Source organism: Carassius carassius, chromosome 47 (assembly GCF_963082965.1).
Source record: "Carassius carassius chromosome 47, fCarCar2.1, whole genome shotgun sequence".
Classification (NCBI taxonomy): Eukaryota; Metazoa; Chordata; class Actinopteri; order Cypriniformes; family Cyprinidae; genus Carassius; species Carassius carassius.
Genome location: NC_081801.1, coordinates 11,582,701 through 11,600,458, shown reverse-complemented (window position 1 = coordinate 11,600,458; position 17,758 = coordinate 11,582,701). Strand labels below are relative to the sequence as shown.

General features: G+C 47.6%; 1 protein-coding gene, 2 long non-coding RNA genes and 1 other non-coding gene across 5 annotated transcripts; 3 read left to right on the top strand and 1 right to left on the bottom strand.

The window, feature by feature from the left end:
* Positions 1-6,846: 6,846 nt before the first annotated feature.
* LOC132130304 (uncharacterized) lies at positions 6,847-8,153 on the top strand. The gene is made up of 2 exons (XM_059541990.1): positions 6,847-7,501; positions 7,600-8,153. The coding sequence occupies exons 1-2, from the start codon at positions 6,976-6,978 to the stop codon at positions 8,151-8,153; spliced, it is 1,080 nt and encodes a 359-aa protein (XP_059397973.1). The 5' UTR covers positions 6,847-6,975.
* A 4,402-nt stretch (positions 8,154-12,555) lies between these two features.
* Positions 12,556-15,845, top strand: LOC132130475 (uncharacterized). The gene is made up of 4 exons (XR_009428717.1): positions 12,556-12,883; positions 13,133-13,310; positions 14,153-14,343; positions 15,818-15,845. It is a non-coding gene; the product is annotated as an uncharacterized LOC132130475 (long non-coding RNA).
* LOC132130474 (uncharacterized) lies at positions 13,944-15,378 on the bottom strand. Of its 2 annotated transcripts, none has more exons than XR_009428715.1 (4): positions 15,274-15,378; positions 15,075-15,152; positions 14,472-14,558; positions 13,944-14,326 (listed from the first exon to the last, which is right to left on the bottom strand). It is a non-coding gene; the product is annotated as an uncharacterized LOC132130474 (long non-coding RNA). The 2 variants fall into 2 exon arrangements; XR_009428716.1 differs by having other exon boundaries at positions 15,286-15,342.
* Positions 14,535-14,641, top strand: LOC132131021 (U6 spliceosomal RNA). The gene has a single exon (XR_009428826.1). It is a non-coding gene; the product is annotated as a U6 spliceosomal RNA (small nuclear RNA).
* Positions 15,846-17,758: the final 1,913 nt, after the last annotated feature.

Here is a 17,758-nt window from a genome sequence, read left to right as displayed (position 1 = left end):
CACCTTTTGCTTCAGTCAAATAAATATCAATGAAATATCAGTAGTAGTTGTTGTTGTTGTTGGTGTTGTATAGATGCAGAACACCAAGTGTGAAATAGATTATTACACAATACAATAAAACATGATGATGATGATGATAATAATAATAAAGCATCAGAGCAGACACATGGCATAACTGTTCTGTGCAGAGACTTTATTCCTCTTTTTTTAAACCACATCAATCACACATAATGTTTTTTTTTTTAAAAAACTCACACACAACTATATACACCTGGCCCAGCGAGAATGTGAAATCAGTCCGGGGCTCGACCCTGGTCCCTGTCCTTCATCTCCCTCAGCCAGTCCTCCACACTCTTACCCGCCGCGGTTGAGCAAAAATGTACATTGCCGTAGCGGCTGTGTCCGGTCTCCCTCCGCTTTGGCTGGCCGCATTTTCTGCACTTCTGTGCTTGTGGCACGCCGGCCCGGGCAGCGACGACTGTTCCTGCCGCTGCCCTCTGCTCAGCCTTCTTCCTCCTCAGCCATAGAGTTTTGCAGGTAGGAGGAGGTGCAGGAGGTGCTGCCTGCACTGCTTGTTGTCCCTGCCGTCCTGACAGCAGCTGCAGTGCAGGCAGCTGAGGGCCGGCGTGATGTGCGGCGGCCAGCAGCAGAGGGAGGACGTGTGGGGCTGGCGTTGTCCGAGGGAGCGTTGGGATGGGGAGCACCCTCGCACTCTGCTGGGCCAGTGAGAGGTTCAGAAGGAGAGGCTGCGTAGCTGGAAAAGGTCCAGTTGCAGCTGCTGCAGCCGGCGGTACGGCCAGGACAGCAGCTGAGGGGGCAGGCGGTAAAGGCGCCAGTAAACGTACTGGCGCTGGCAGAACAGGCACCGGTGCTGCCACAGCCGGTGCTGCTGCCAGAGTTACCGCCGCCCTTGACGCCGCTGTCGTCGCCTGGCCTGCAGGCACCGCCGTCGCTGCTGCCGGAGGACGATCCACAGCCGCTGCTGGGGCCGGCGCTGTCGCGGCGGAACCCGCTGCCGCTGGTGGTCGTCCCTCTGCTGCAACGCCTGGAGCTAGCACAGTCCTTTCCTTCTCCCGCTGCGTCCTGGTGAACCTGAGAACGGATTTCAACGTAGTATTTTAGTTACACGTGCAATTTGGAGAGCATGTCATTCAATCATGTCACTCCCATAACACTGCCCAAAGCATCAAACATACCACAGCGAGAGGGTCCTGCAATTCAGCTCGTAGAGCTGTATGGGCGCCCGAGCCATCAGCCTCTGGTGGCCCAGCACAAGGTCCCGTATGTGCTGGTAACGAAGCAGTATGCTGTCCCACCGCGACCTCCGGGCACCGTGCGCACGGGTGCCAGAGGGAGTCAAGCGGCAGAGCTGGGTGCATACTGCCTCTACCAGCCGGCTTGCGCTGGGACTGCTGGCAGGTCCAGAGGTCTGTCCGACCAGGCAGCTGCGGAGAAGGGACAAAAACAATGCCAGATATGAGCGTGATGATAATGAGCAACATTACATAAAGCAGCTTGCGTGTACATTAGGGAAATGCATGATGGAGGTGTAGCCTTACCGTCTCAAGCTTTCCACACCAGGTATACTGGTGCGGCTTGGCTTCGCTGCCATGAAGCGCCCCCGAGCTGGCCTGTCCCTGTAGCGGGGAGGGTAAACTACCCGGGCCCTGTCGCGTGGTGACAGGGCCTCGTAGAGCCCGATGAGCTCATCTACCCTCCCCTCGGACAAGGCCGGGTCGTGACGCAACCCCACCAAGGCCGTGGCCAACTGGACCACGGCCAGGTACCCCGGCTGGTCACCCGGTCCTCTGTAGTCCTGCAGACACACGAGCAGAGACGGAAAACAAGAAGTCAGTTGGAAGGAACAGAGCGCAGTTTTTGGTGATGTGAGATGCACTACAGGTACTCGATGCCGATGAGTTCCCCTGAAGTACAACAACACAAATCGCATCAGTCAGTCTGGCACAAATATCATTTGGTGTGGACGTGTGTGAGCGGCGCGGTGGCTTGAGTGTTCTTACCGGTGTACTCCCTGGGCTTGGTGTAATCCTTGACCACACTCGTGCCAAGCACCCTTTGGCTGAGCTGGTCATGTCAGTGCTGCAGGGGGCCATTGTAGGAGCGGAGCAGCGGTCGTCCCTCCTGTGCCACGGACGCCGCCCTGTCCTCGTTCCACCGCGTCACCCCCTCCAGGAGAAATGCCTGGAAGTGCCAGGGATTGGCACTTTCACCTGAACAGGAGAAACCCAGACGCGTTGAGCAGTTTATTCAGTGCACACAATGTGAATGACAATGAGCCGATGACAGTGAAAGATTGACACAACAGTGAAACATGTGGTCTACCTGGAATGAAGCGGTTGAGGTGCAGGTGGAACGACTCCAGGGACGTGGAGCCTCGCGCACAACGGTACACCGGCAGGCTGATCCCCCCCTTGGTCAGCCTGCCCGTCTCGGTGTACAGCTCCACGCCCGGCGGGTCCTGGATGCACCGGAGGTGGCGCCGCTGCTCCGTCCAGATCGCCTTGATGCGGTCTTGGTCCAGCAGGGGAATCCCCACGGTGTCTCGCCCGTTGGCACCGCCGAAGGTTTCCAGGAGGTCACCGATCAGCCGCTCCGTCTCCGCCGCTCCACGCGTGCGGCGACGGCAATGGAGAGCCATGTCCCTGCGGCTGACGTGCCTCCACACTCCGGCGTCAGACGAGAAGGTCATCCCCTGCGCCTCGAGCGTCCTCTTCTTGGCCTTGAGCAACCGGGCCGCGTCCTCTGGGTCCCACAGGAAGATGCACGAAGATAGCTGCTGCAGGAAGGGCTTGTACAGCTGGTGGCTCTCGGTGGTGACACCTGACGCGAAGCGCCGCATCAGGTGCCAGATGTCCAGCCGGGCCACCAGCTTGTCCCACTTCCCGAACATGTCAGCTGTCTTGGATCCCCCGCGGGACGAAAAGCAGTCCCGGTCAACGTAGAGGAGCTGAGGCGGCTCCACCCCAGCGTCCCGATACCGCCGCATTAGCCCCGCAGCCATGGACAACAGGCCGGCACCCTCGGTGTCCGTGAGCACGGACATAAGCACCTGTCCGTGCTCGTTGCCAACGTTCGTTGACCACGCTGCGGTCTGGGCGGCGGCACCGGCGAGCTTCCGGGTCACCTGTTTGAAAGAACAAAGCATCTCAGTAAGGCTGCACGCACATAGCCAGGGCATGACATATATATACACAACACCACATTTACCTTCTTGGTCGAATCCATCTTCAGGACCGTCCCAAAGACGGAGGTGACCCGGGCCTTCACGTCCTCCAGGCGGGAGAGGATGTCGTGGCAGTACACCAGTAACAGCCACCCGTACTGGGGCACGGGTGGCGGTTGCGGTGGTGGGGTGCACATGCGCACGACACCTCGCGACGTGAAGGGCTCCATGACGCTGAGGTAGTGTATGGACCGCCGCATCCAGGCCTCTGTGTGTGCCTCACAGAGTTTTTTGTACAGCTGCGTGGCGCTGTTCCCCCGAGTACGCTCACGCAGCTGGATGATTACCCGCCGGTCGCAGGCAAGCCTACAGAGAAGCACATCACATCACGTGTTACAGAAGAGAGAGCCACACACAGACACGCCGACAGTGTTCAGACAGCTACTTACTTGTAGGTGAGGATTGCCGGGAAGAGGGCGCGATGCCCCTCTCCCAGCTGACCCACGACCTCCTGCGACCAGGCAGCTACCTTCCTCTTACACCGACAGCACTCCAGGTACTCGGTGGCCTACACTTCGTGAGGGCCCTATTACAGCATGTCGGCCGGACCCCCCACAGACGCAGGGGCGTCCAGAGGAACAGCCGACACGCGAAGAAGGCAGCCGGTGAGGCGGGTGGCTGAGTGTAACTCGCCCGGGGCTGAGGGGGGTCCCACCACAGCTTGAGGTCTGTGGTGAGCTTGGTCCTCCCCTCGCTGTTGGTCTTAAACAGCGCCCGGCCGATCCACTCCTGCTCTTCCACGGTGAGAGCTGTCCGCCAGCTCTCAGGCACCCGGGACTGTGAGGGAAAAAAAAACAACACAAACAAACACACTGTAATGAGGCTGAGAGGAGGTGCTACATGCAGTTTGACAGTCAACTCCACTGAGTGTGTGTATGTGTGTGTGTGTGTGTACCTCAGCCGAAGCAGGAGTGGGCGTCGCGGGCTGCTCCACCTTCCTCTCCTTCCTCTTCCTCTTCGCCGGCGCTGGTGCCAGGGTAGCCTCCCCAGATGGCGTCTCCTCCACAGTCAACGCCGGAGCCCGAGCCAGAACGGAGAGCGTAGGTGGAGCAGCCGCAACTGCAACTTGAGGTGGAGGTGGTGGGCGGGGAGGGATGGAGGACAATGCCGGAGGAGGTGGAGATGGAGGCCTCACCACCAGCGGGAGAGTCTGAAGGACCTGTACGTGAGCTTCAGACACATTCACACACAACAAAATGGCATCAGCACAATGATAGTCATTAGATAGTCACAGTTATAGTGATTAGATGACGTGCAGCATGACAGTGATTAGATGACGTGCAGCATGACAGTGATTAGATGACGTGCAGCATGACAGTGATAGGGCAGATGGTTTAGTGCTACAAGGTGAATGTTAAGAGATGCAGCAGGGCCAAGGGAAGTAGACATGTGAAGGTGTTTAATCAACTCTACATTACCACCACGTTAGTGAGGATGGCACATCTACCACCGACAAAGACGGCTACATTACCTGCCAAACCTACCTTTGTCCTTCAAGCATCAGCTGTAGCGACCAGTAAAAGAAACCATTACAGTTAATACAAAAATACTGACAGAAGAATATATATATCGAGGGCAAATGTTACAGTGTGACACGTCTAGTGTGGTGCCAGTTACCTGTTTCAATGTCAGTGGCCATCTGGACCAGTTCCACGTCCGTCACCTCTGTGGTGGGGCGCGGGGGCGGTGGCGGAACCGAGGGGCGCTGGTCTCTGACGGACGTAGACACCGCTGTGGGGGGAGGGGGGTTGGGCAGTGGTTAGTTAATCCTGTACACTGAACCTCTGTTGTGTTAAAGAGAATGACAGAGATCTACCTGGAACTGCAGGTAGGAACCCCTGGAACCCCAGCTCACCTGGGGCCATTGGACGCCTTCCCAGTAGGGCCGAGAACGTGGGAGAGATCGGCTTGCGGGGCGGCAGCGCGGTGGAAGCAGCAGCCTTGCTGGGGCCACTGCTGGTGGTGGTGGTGCTGCTGCTGCTGGGAGGTGGGGGGGTAGCAGCCACCTCTGCCGACCGCTCCTCGTCTCGGCCCAGGATGTACTTCCTGGCGGCGTCCATCGAGGTCCCAGGCTGCGGTGTCTTCCGCCGTAGCCACTTGACAAAGCTGCAAGACAATGATCAAAGATTAACATGCATATCAACAAGTCACAGCACCCTGTCAACAGTCCACTGCCCTTCACCACAACAGGACTTACGTCTGGTGCTTTTTCTCTGTGGAGTCATACAGGTCCTTCAGGGTGGCCTCCTTGTAGTCCCCAAAGCCAACAAGCGCCTCGCCCTCACACCTGGGCCGAGCGGCGCGAGCCCGGGCCTCCTCGTGCACCCGGTGGTACCGCACCTGCTCCGCAAATGCAGGGTGGGCGCACGAGTACCGGGCGAGTGCGTCCATGTTGGCCATAAGGGGGCTGTCGGAGGCACTTTTCTCCCGCTCCCGCTGGTGGCTGGCAACCAACTGCGTGGTGTAGCCCACGTCGTTCTCCAGTAGCCAACGGAACGTTTGACCCTGGTACTTCCCAAACTGAATGCTGTGGCAGCCCAGCACCAGCATGGGGTCACCAGGGTCACCGCCCTTGGAGACGACGTGGGCTTGGGCCTCCTTCTCCACCTCCTCCGGCTTCTTGGCCCTCGCAGCAGCGGCGCTCCTGTGTGGCCCCTTAGCGGCGATGAAAGCCACCGCCTCATCAGAGGCCCGCAGTAGAAGCTGCTGCGAGGCCGTTGTTTTTAAATTGGCAAAAACCATCTCTAGCATGACAAGAAATGACACAGCACAGCATTAAGCGAGCATTACAGGTTAAACTACATGTTAATTGCCATATTAACTGGAATATCACACATAAGTTTAATGACATACTAGTACTACATATTCACTATTGAAATATTAACGTTAACAAATTAACAGTGACACAACAGGTAAATAATGACCCCAGGGTTAGCCCCCCATGCATTGGCAGTATTGTTAATGCATAAAACATACACTTAAACTTTATCTTTAGATTTCACGTGGTGATATTATAATCTTAGGAGTCTAAAGATACTAACTGTATGGTCTTTTCATAATTTAATTTTGTTTTCAGAGATCGTCACATGTTGTCCCATTCATTTCCAATGCAATGCATTACATTACATTACATTACATACTAGCGATCTCTCAAAATGTATTTAATCTTTGATCAGACTACGTGGTTATCTTCCTTAGACCCTGTAGATGTAGTTACTACAGTTTGGAGTCGAAATTCGAAGTGTAAATATAGTTTAACTGTGTAAACAGGTCGCCTGACGTTGACGTTCACGTTAATTAACTAACGTATCTTTTAAATATCAAAACCAGCAAGACGTAATAATACATCGTCAAATTCCATGTCAGCACATTGTAAAAGTACTCTGGGAAGACAATGTTATTTCAGTACATTCGTAATATTCTATTTATTTTTGTTTTACTCACTTACTCACTCACTCGGTGACTCGGTTTCCATCAGGTCCGGTTTGTTTATGGTTGCTATGACAAACGCTCATTGGCCCAAAACGCTCGATAATCCGAGCTTCTGATTGGCCCAAAGCTGAAAACGCTCGATAAACGCTCGATTGAACAGAATCAAGATCCCGGCCAATCTTCTCTATTGGGCCCCCTGTGGCTACCTGGGCACCTGTGGCCCGCCCATTTACCTGAGTATAATTGTTGTGGCCCCACAGTTTGAATTATTGACAGCTTGCACCTAAGCACTATCTGAGATGGCAAAACAACAGAGATGGCCTCCTGTAATTTCAGAAAGAGTGCAGGTAAGGCGGAAGAAATTCCGCAGGAGGCTTTCAGAGGACCTAGAAAAAACCGCTTTGCGGGTCCAGAGGGCAGATTCTGAAAAAGAACAAAAAAAAGCAATGAAATTTCGCAAACCTCATTGGCCTCCAGTGATTTCTTCGGAGGAAAGCGAAAAGAGGAGACTGTTCCGGGAAAGACTGGAGAGAAAGGCTTCCCTCCAAGCCACCCCATCCACTAGACAGTCTAGGAAAGGTCTGCGGAGAGAGTCTTCTCTGCAAGCCACCCCATCCACTAGACAGTCTAGGAAAGGTCTGCGGAGAGAGTCTTCTCTGCAAGCCAACCCATTCACCGGTCCGCAGTGGCCTCCAGTGATTTCTTCGGAGGAAAGTGAAAGGAGGAGACGGTTCCGTAGAAGATTGGAGAGAAGGTCTTCTCTCCAAGCCACCCCATCCACCAGTCAACAGTGGCCTCCAGTGCTAAAAAATGTCAGAGTATCAGGTGAGATCTTTAGACTATGAAAGAATGTAAATGAATAAATTCATGTGAGAAGCAACAAATGTCTAATGTAATACTATATGTATTTTTGCCTTAAACAGTTCCTACATGCGCATCGCTGGCTGTGCTCCCTCCTCCATCGGCTGTATCTGCTGCAGCCCTTAAAAGGGTACCAAGGGCCACAGCCTGGAGACGGAAAAAGAGGGCCGAAGAGGACAAAAAAGCTCTTAAGCAACAAAAAGGCATTGCACGGAGAGCAGATCCAAAAGGATATCCGTGCAGATTGTGTGGACAGCCAAAGAGACTGGAGTTTGGACACAGTTTCTTTAGGGGGAAAAGTTTCTGTGCCACTGCAGCTGGTAGGACTGTATCGCAATGGCTTTCTGAGCAGAGGAGGGTTGCAGCTGCAGACAACTATGACAACGTGCCTCGGACAACTGCTTGGAGGAAGAAAAAGAAAGAGGAAGAAATTGCACAGGGCCTGCCTCAGAAAAGGCCAAAGAAATGTAAACCGCTGACTTGCTCTCTTTGTCAGCAGCCCAAAACCAAGGACTATGGTCACTCACACTACGGTGGAAAATCATTTTGTAGCAGTTACGAGGGCAAGACTGTGGAACTTTGGCTGGCAGAGCAGCGGTCTCTTGCTCCCCCGTAAATAATTGGCACTGATTTACTTATCTTTTATTATCTGTTAATTTTAGTACAGTGCTTGTTTGCCATGGCCTCGGATTTGGAGGTGCTGATTCTCATCCCAGCCGCTTCACACTCGGCTGCAAACCGTCCCAGTGCATGCTGAAGGTCCTGGCTTGATGAAGCCAACACGACAACATCATCCGCAAAGAGCAGAGACGAAATCGTGTTGTCACCAAACCTGACCCCCTCCGGCCCCTGGCTGCGCCTAGAAATTCTGTCCATAAAAATCATGAACAGAACCGGCGACAAAGGGCAGCCCTGCCGGAGTCCAACACGCACCGGGAACAAGTCTGACTTACTGCTGGCAATACGAACCAAGCTCCTGCTCCGGTCGTACAGGGACCGGATAGACCTTAGCAAAGGGCCCCGGACCCCATACTCCCGGAGCACCCTCCACAGGCCGCCGCAAGGGACACAGTCGAATGCCTTCTCCAAATCCACAAAGCACATGTGGACTGGTTGGGCAAACTCCCATGAACCCTCCAGCACCCTGTAGATGGTATAGAGCTGGTCCAGTGTTCCACGGCCTGGACGAAAACCACACTGTTCCTCCTGAATCCGAGGTTCTACTATTGGCCGGATTCTCCTCTCCAGTACCCTGGCATAGACTTTCCCAGGGAGGCTGAGAAGTGTGATCCCCCTGTAGTTAGAACACACCCTCCGGTCCCCCTTCTTAAAAAGAGGGACCACCACCCCGGTCTGCCATTCCAGAGGCACCGTCCCCGACTGCCACGCGATGCTGCAGAGGCGTGTCAGCCAAGACAGCCCCACAACATCCAGAGACTTGAGGTACTCAGGGCGGATCTCATCCACCCCCGGTGCCTTGCCACCAAGGAGTTTCTTGACTACCTCGGTGACTTCAGCTTGGGTGATGAACGAGTCCACATCTGAGCCCTCAGCCTCTGCTTCCTCAATGGAAGACGTGACAGCGGGATTGAGGAGATCCTCGAAGTATTCCTTCCACCGTCCAACGACATCCCCAGTTGAGGTCAACAGCTCCCCACCTCTACTGTAAACAGTGTTGGTAGGGCACTGCATCCCTCTCCTGAGGCGCCGGACGGTTTGCCAGAATCTCTTCGAGGCCGACCGATAGTCCTTCTCCATGGCCTCACCGAACTCCTCCCAGGCCCGAGTTTTTGCCTCCCCAACCACCCGGGCTGCAGTCCGCTTGGCCTGCCGGTACCTGTCAGCTGCCTCAGGAGTCCCACAAGCCAACCAGGCCCGATAGGACTCCTTTTTCAGCTTGACGGCATCCCTTACTTCCGGTGTCCACCACCGGGTTCGGGGATTGCCGCCTCGACAGGCACCGGAGACCTTATGGCCACAGCTCCGAGCGGCCGCTTCGACAATGGAGGTGGAGAACATGGTCCACTCGGACTCAATATCTCCAGCCTCCCTCGGGATCCGGTCGAAGCTCTGCCGGAGGTGGGAGTTGAAGATCTCTCTGACAGGAGACTCGGCCAAACGTTCCCAGCAGACCCTCACAGTACGTTTGGGTCTGCCGAGTCTGTCCAGCTTCCTCCCCCGCCATCGGATCCAACTCACCACCAGGTGGTGATCAGTTGACAGCTCCGCCCCTCTCTTCACCCGAGTGTCCAAGACATACGGCCGGAGGTCGGATGAAACGACCACAAAGTCGATCATCGACCTACGGCCTAGGGTGTCCTGGTGCCACGTGTACTGATGGACACCCTTATGCTTGAACATGGTGTTCGTTATGGACAAGCTGTAACTAGCACAGAAGTCCAATAACTGAACACCGCTCGGGTTCAGATCAGGGGGGCCGTTCCTCCCAATCACGCCCCTCCAGGTGTCACTGTCATTGCCCACGTGGGCGTTGAAGTCCCCCAGTAAAACGACGGAGTCCCCAGTCGGAGCACTTTCCAGCACCCTTCCCAGAGACTCCAAGAAGGCCGGGTACTCTGCACTGCCGTTCGGCCCGTAGGCACAAACGACAGTGAGAGACCTATCCCCGACCCGAAGGCGCAGGGAAACGACCCTCTCATTCACCGGGGTAAACTCCAACACATGGCAGCTGAGCTGGGGGGCTATAAGCAAACCAACACCGGCCCGCCGCCTCTCACCATGGGCAACTCCAGAGTGGCGAAGAGTCCATCCTCTCTCGAGGAGTGTGGTTCCAGAGCCCAAGCTGTGCGTAGAGGTGAGCCCGACTATCGCTAGTCGGAACCTCTCAACCTCACGCACAATCTCGGGCTCCTTCCCCGCCAGTGAGGTGACGTTCCACGTCCCTAGAGCTAGTTTCCGTGTCCAGGGATCGGGCTGTCGAGGCCCCCGCCTTCGACTGCCGCCCGATTCTCTACGCACCGGCACCTTACGGTCCCTCCTGTAGGTGGTGAGCCCACGGGGCCTTCAATGTCCTAGCTGTAAATTAGTTCTAAAAAAGTGAATTATTGTAAAATGATTCTTTGATTTTAATCAAAATGGCCTACAGAAAAATTACTGATGCTGCCTAGAAAAGATCCATAGTATAGAAAAAATGGTAGTCCTACCAACAATAGTACATTATATGCATAACGCATTATATATATATATATATATATAGGCTATAGTAACTTTTGGTAACTATATGGTAACTATTGTCAAGGACCTTGGAAAACATTGTGGCCATGCATCGTTGCCCAAACAATGATTACTTACAGTTGTAACAGCTAAATACAGCTCTTACCTGATTTAACAAGGAAAAAAGAAAATCAGGAATAACAATAAAATCAAAAACAACATCTGACTGCAAAGGTAGATTACTGGTCTGTTGTTCATATCTTGCTTAATACATTATACATCTGAGATGATGTGACATTAAATATGCATATGGTTTCTTACACTGACGGACATTTGTGCTGCATGAATATAAAATAAATATAATTCACTGCATAACAGCGCATTGCAGTTATAATTCAAGATTTTAGCAATTCAGTAAAAGAGAATGCTGATTACATTGAAGCACTATTTCAGAAAGAGAAAATATGTAAATGAGAACTGCTTTATTAAATTGGTTGTATTAAAATGCAGTACTGTAACAGTTCAGGCTGAACGCAGGTACGACTTGATGCATATATACAGTTCAATTATTATATAAAGTTATATGCATGTTTATTAAAAAAAAGTTTTTTAATAAAAATTATTTAGCCTTTTGAGGTTAATGAAAATTCAGATTTAATTGATTCCTGGCCGAGTAAAATTACATAGCCTTTGATAAAGAATTGAAAAAGAAAATGTGCAAAGGTTTAATTATTATTATTAAGGCTTTGTATTTTTTATAATTTTTTGTGAATCTTTATGGGAGAGAGTTCTACGTTTTCTAGAGTCCTGTGTCCAGTCCATATGCTCCCAAGATAGATCCTATTTTTAGGGATCAGAGAGACTTAGGAACTAGAGGAAAAAGGACCATTGAAACTGTGTAACACAGAACCCTGGAACACGGTCAGGACTCTTTGCTATGAACTGGGAACATAGGAGTAACACCATTTACCACAAACAAATTCACCTGCAAGGTCAATGTATTAATGTACCATGTATATCACTGTGCTAAACACCATGGTTTGAATTGCAGCCTTCATGAGAATTATCACATGTGCAAGATTTTGTTCCAGGCGACCTCTGTTTTACCTAAATCCTTCACATCAAGGAGTAATTTTTTTGTTCCCCAATTCTCATAGTTCACCAGATTTATATGGAATGTAATGAACACATGAAAAGAGTCCCAGGGTCATGGTAACACATGAACAAAGGGTTAACCCTGGGAAAAGAGAGAAACTCCCAAATCAGACCATGTTACACAGGGGTCCTGAACTATTTTTCTTATACAAAAACATCTATTCACTTCAGAAGGTGTTTTTTTAATGTCTGGAAAGTCATATACACTTCGGATGGCTTGAGGGTCCGTAAATCACAGGGTAATTTTCAATTTTGGGTGATTTATCTCTTTGAGGCCATCAGCTCAAAATAAAAAAAAATCCTTTAAACACTGAGTAAAACAATCAGTTGTCAACATTATATGATGTCATTACGTTGTTGGCTTAAACCTAGATTAATTCTTGTTAGAACTACAAAGTAATTCCGTAATGAGCAGTAAAACATTTTCTCCCATCAGCAGATAGTAAATTAGGCACGGTCACTTTAAGAGACAATACATCCAATATAATGATACACATTCGATTTCTTTCTCTTAACCGACAATTTTTTAGATTGAAACTCGCAAAGACGAGTTTTGGTATGTATTTGTCGTTTCAAGTGCAAGAAGAGACAACTCATTTCGGTGTTCAGGGGCCGTGAGTCACGGCTCTCTGCGTGGGTGATGAACATAGACTGTATAAGTGATGAATTAAGCTTTTCATGTATTTTGTGTTTGTATGTTTAAACTGGCGCGGTTTTGTTCGGTCGGGCTCGGGAGAAATCGAAGTTGTGCTCGGTGTTTGTGCGGCGAGCGAACTCTCAGTTGAGTTTTTCCGTGTCTGTTTGAATGCTTAAATTGGCAAGACGCAAAACACGTGCAATTGATACGCTTTCGTGACAACGCTTAAAGGCCGTTTTTATGCTGGTCTCGGGCAGTCAGTTGAAATCTCCAGGGGCCCCTCAGCTGTAACCGTCACCAGCTGCTGGACATCGCGTCACCAGTCCACTAACGTCAGCCGTTCTGAACCCGTTCCCCTCCCAGTCACGTGCTCGTTCACAGTTTAGAAAACATATTTGTAGAAAACGGTTTAGTACTGTTACAAAAAGACTGTGAATTTTTACAGTATTTTTTCCAGAGTAACGTTAGAGTTGTCTAAAACGGCCCTTAAAAAGGCAATTAAACCAGAGAAATTGTAATTTAACATTTAGCACATTCACAGACGTGTATTAAGCTCCCTCTAGTGTACAAATTGTTGTATTACAAATCTAAGAGTCGTTCTAATGCCGTATGTCCTTTTTCTATTTCAGACCACAAAGGGAGACTCTTTTTTAGATGCGTGTTCGTCCATATAATGGCAGTGAACACTTACCAGCTTCAAACTTAAAAAGATAAAAAAGTATCATGTAAGCGCAGACTATAAAAACGTAATTTCTTCCTGTGTCGGCAAAGCTGGGAGAACATAATAATGCCACTAGATGGCGACAAGTGAGTGTCTTTTGAGTGCCATTTAATACTAATTCTAAGGCAAAAACAAATGAAAAATGTGAATATTGTGAAATATTATTACATTTGATAATTTTAAATTATTAAAAAAAAGTTTTCTTTTAATATTTTTTCAAAAGTACTTTTTTATTTTATCTGAACATTCTTTTTATTTTATTTTCCCCTGTGAAGGCATAACTGAATTTTCAGCAGTTATAACTCCACTATTTGATGAACAGAAAGTTCAGGAGTAGCATTTATTTTAAACAGATGTTTGCTTGATTTTTCAGTGCCTGAAGAACATTTCTAATAACTGGATCATAGTGGGGGGATTTATTCACTCTCAGGTCACCCTAATTTTTTTTTTTTGCTTTGGGCCCCTTACCTTTTCAGATAAGTTTAGACAGGGCCCTGTTCATTACTAGCTACATTCATCATATTCTACATAACCTGTACTTTCTCCATCTTGATCTATCTACCACTGCCATCATGCTGATGCTGATTTATTCATAAAACCTATAGGATAAACAACTGGCTACATTAGGCTTAGATAAAAATTGTTAAGAAAAATGACAAATTATTGGAAATATTCTAGAAAATATATAGATAAGATATATATATATATAGTAACATCTCAGCTAAAGACATTTTAAAATGTTTTTTTTAAGCTTCAAAAAGTATTTTGTAACTACATTATAAGCCTACATGAGAATGTTAAATTAAGCATGATTTTGGAGTAGAGGCACATATTGATCTTGTCCTCAGACTGAATATTTCCAGTGGCTGTTCTGAACTGAACTGTTTGAGCTTTGAGGTTCACAGTGTTCTCTCTGTTGTTCTGAAAGGAGAGCTTCCTGGTCTTACAGCCCTTTATGCTTTCTGTGAAGAATGCGGCCGCCCTTTGTCCCGGAGGGAAGTGGAGCGCTGTCTGTGGGGGAGGGTGCGTGACATGACCAAGAGCTCCTCTTCGTCACACCGAGCGGTCCAATCACGCTTGAAGAGATGAGCTTGCGAAGGATCTACAGCTCAGAGAATAGTACGTTAAAAATACACAAAACTACTGGTTCTAAGGTTTCCTGGTTTTAAAGGTTTACAGGTTTATGTCAGCATGTTTCACAGTCACATTTGATACAAGAGAGCAGAATGAGTACTTTATCCACTTACCACCTATGAGAGACAGAGTTGGGAGTCACTGGTATATCAAGCCCTCGTCCAGACTGTATGTTCGTGCTTGCTTCGGCAGCACATATACTAAAATTGGAACGATACAGAGAAGATTAGCATGGCCCCTGCGCAAGGATGACACGCAAATTCGTGAAGCGTTCCTCATTTTTATTAATTATTAGTTATTATTTAATAATTTACTGTAATATTTACTGTATTTTGTACTGTATCTAATGCTAAAAGGCTGCAGTCGCGCAGCCGCGCCGCTGGATGGCAGCATCGCACTAGAGCGGCGCACTCTGACTCACAGCAGACTTGACACAGTCTACTCGAATTTAAAGAAATAAAAGTACCAGAGACGGCTTTTTCTGAGCAAAAACATGTTTTAAGTATTCACAGGGATTGCATTCATCATCCTGATGTTTTTTTTAGACAATTTAATTTACCATATTTAATCTGAGAGTAGTTAATGTGTTAGCATCGGTAATGATAACTCTGAATCGTCGTTCCTTTCGACTCAAACCAGCAGATTTCGACACGAATTCAGTTAAAAATAATTATATAGATAAATACGAACGTTTAAATTAATTGAAATGAACTTACCTGACGTGTTTGTTGTTTTCGCTTAGTTTGGGTGACAAATTTGCGTCGTTTTCTTTGGCTTGTGTTTTTCGTTTGTACCTGGAAACGCAGAGCGAAATAAGAATTAAAACACGTAACGTTATTTTAATTTCCTACCAAATTAAAAAAAATAAAATAATAATGATAATAAAATGGTGTTGCTAAATAAATGTTTTCGTACGCTGAGGATCACCTGTGCTGTGCAGGACAAGGCTCCTCTTCGTGTCACCTGACTAACAGATTTGAGTTTAGTTGCACACAACGAGTTAACGCTATAACTTGTTTGCAAAATTAAAAAGGATTTACGGATGTAAATACGACTGAATGTCATGATTTTTGTTGACAATTTTATTAATCTAAACGTCATTTTACACACTTATGAACAGTTGTCTGTATATTGAGTTTTGTCACTGATAAGAAAACAAAAACATACAGGACCTAATATATAAAGTGTAAATTTTTGTTTACAAAAACTAGTTTACAAAAAAGCATTTTACAAAAAGCAAAATAATAACTATCAATCTCATGTTTGTGTTGGGCACTCAGGTCAATCAAGTCAAAGTTACTAGTTTAGCAAAATCTCAGTTTTATTTGTTATAGTGATATAATCATTTTGTGGTGTCTCTATGATGCATGCAGAGTTGATTATTTATTTTTTTAATTGTAAACAGACAGAGAATGTGTCTATGACCCCCCCTCTTTTCCCCCCTTTTCTCTTCTTTTAGGTCACATTACTGGTTCTGCGGCTTGTACGTGAGCTTCAGACACATTCACACACAACAAAATGGCATCAGCACAATGATAGTCATTAGATAGTCACAGTGATAGTGATTAGATGACGTGCAGCATGACAGTGATAGGGCACATGGGCGTCAGTTTGGTTTGAAATGTGGTGGGGACAGAGACGCATTCAGAAGTGCATTTTCAGAAGTGGTGGGTACAATGATGCATTTTTTTTTCTCTTTCGCGCAGGTCATGTTTTGAAAGACGTCCTGTATCTTATTAATGTAAATAAATAAAAATGTATACAAAAATGTGATGATGTCCGACTCGTTTTATGAAGAAGAAAGCCGTACAAAGCATTAGACATATGATATATGACCCACTAATCTGCTTCATATCATCATATAAGTACCATGTTGACAATATGACATGGCCATGACGTGGTTTAATGTACCTAAACAATGATTACCAAATTTCTCTTTCATGTTGCTTTGTTATAACCACTGAAAACGGGGAAAAAAATCTAACCCAAAATCGGGCCTCGCTCTACATTATCCCGCTTATTACATGGCTACCCACCAAATAAATCAATAATTTGACACAAAATATTGATTTAAAAAAGAGTTTATTGATTTAAACACGATTGTATTGCTTCCGCTAAAGAAAATAGTTCCGTCTCTACGATTAGAATCCTGCCGCGTCCATACCAACGCTCTGTTTTTCATGGCAACGGTGTTATTATCAAGAAATAACAGACTTCATTCTACAGTGGAATTCAACCAAGCCATGTAATAATTTGATTTAATTCCCAGTACAATTTACCATATCTACACACAACACAACTTAAGCACTACAAATTTTATCAAGATTGAAAAAGCAAAAATACGTGTAGCACATGAACACTATTGACTATCACACCATGATCTGACTGCTCTCAATTCACAACAACATGCATCCATCCAATCTACATCAGGCATTTTGACTAAAACTTGATCCATTCCTCATCATCATCATCATCATCATCATCACAACTATTTCAGAATTCAGCAATAGATTCAAGCAATAATTAAACAAGATACTGACTACTCAACAATCATCTCCCCCAACACTTGCTGTATGAACGCAAACCGTAACTAGCTAATTAAGTTGGTGGCTAAGGAAGTCTAACGTAACATTAATTGCAAGAGAAGAATTAAAACAGCCGATCCCTTGTGTGCAAATGCACAAGACCTAGCCATAATACCAGCAAATCTTAATAAACATAAGTTATCGCGTCTTACCTTTGTGTCAATGGTCTGCAGACCCTTGCTGTGTGTACAACAACATCCATTTGTTCTACAAGTTATCACTTTGATATGTTATAGTCCATGGCACTAGGATGCAACCTTGTGATATTGTATGAAGGCTAAATGACTTGCTCGTCTATGATACATTCGCCAGAAATTCTGGCCAATCCCAGCAAAGACTAGGTAGCCTCGTTCCCGCTCGTTCACTGTCCATTCCAAACTGTCAACTCATTTGAAAAACATTCTTTAAAAAAAAGAAGCGCGATAGTCATATAGACGGTTTCATCGGGCGCACGCGCCTGGACCTAAGTTAACTTCCGGTCTGTGTTGTGTATATCGGTCTGGCTGCAGTGCCTTCTACAAACGCGGTTAAAGTCAAGGCGATGAGTAGACTGAGGGCTCAGGTGGTTGTGCTGCGGCATGTGTTTCCCATACATTTATTTATTTTTGGAAACTCACCACAATTTTAAAACTGATCGATTTTCAAAAAGGCTTCGCTGAATAAACATGAGTAACGTTATGTACTGCACGTTTAATAATAATAATCCCTTACATTTATATGTTTAAATATCAAAACGAGGCACAGGTGTTTTTTATATCGCTGTTTTTCTGAAGGAAGACTTGCATGTTATATGCCTGATAAAGCAGCGTGTGTGA

Excerpts from the sequence above, each read along its gene's own strand:
- LOC132130304 (XM_059541990.1), top strand. The coding sequence starts at position 6,976 with ATGGCAAAACAACAGAGATGGCCTCCTGTAATTTCAGAAAGAGTGCAG. Across the intron at positions 7,502-7,599 it reads AAAAAATGTCAGAGTATCAG|TTCCTACATGCGCATCGCTG; the intron begins GTGAGATCTTTA and ends TGCCTTAAACAG.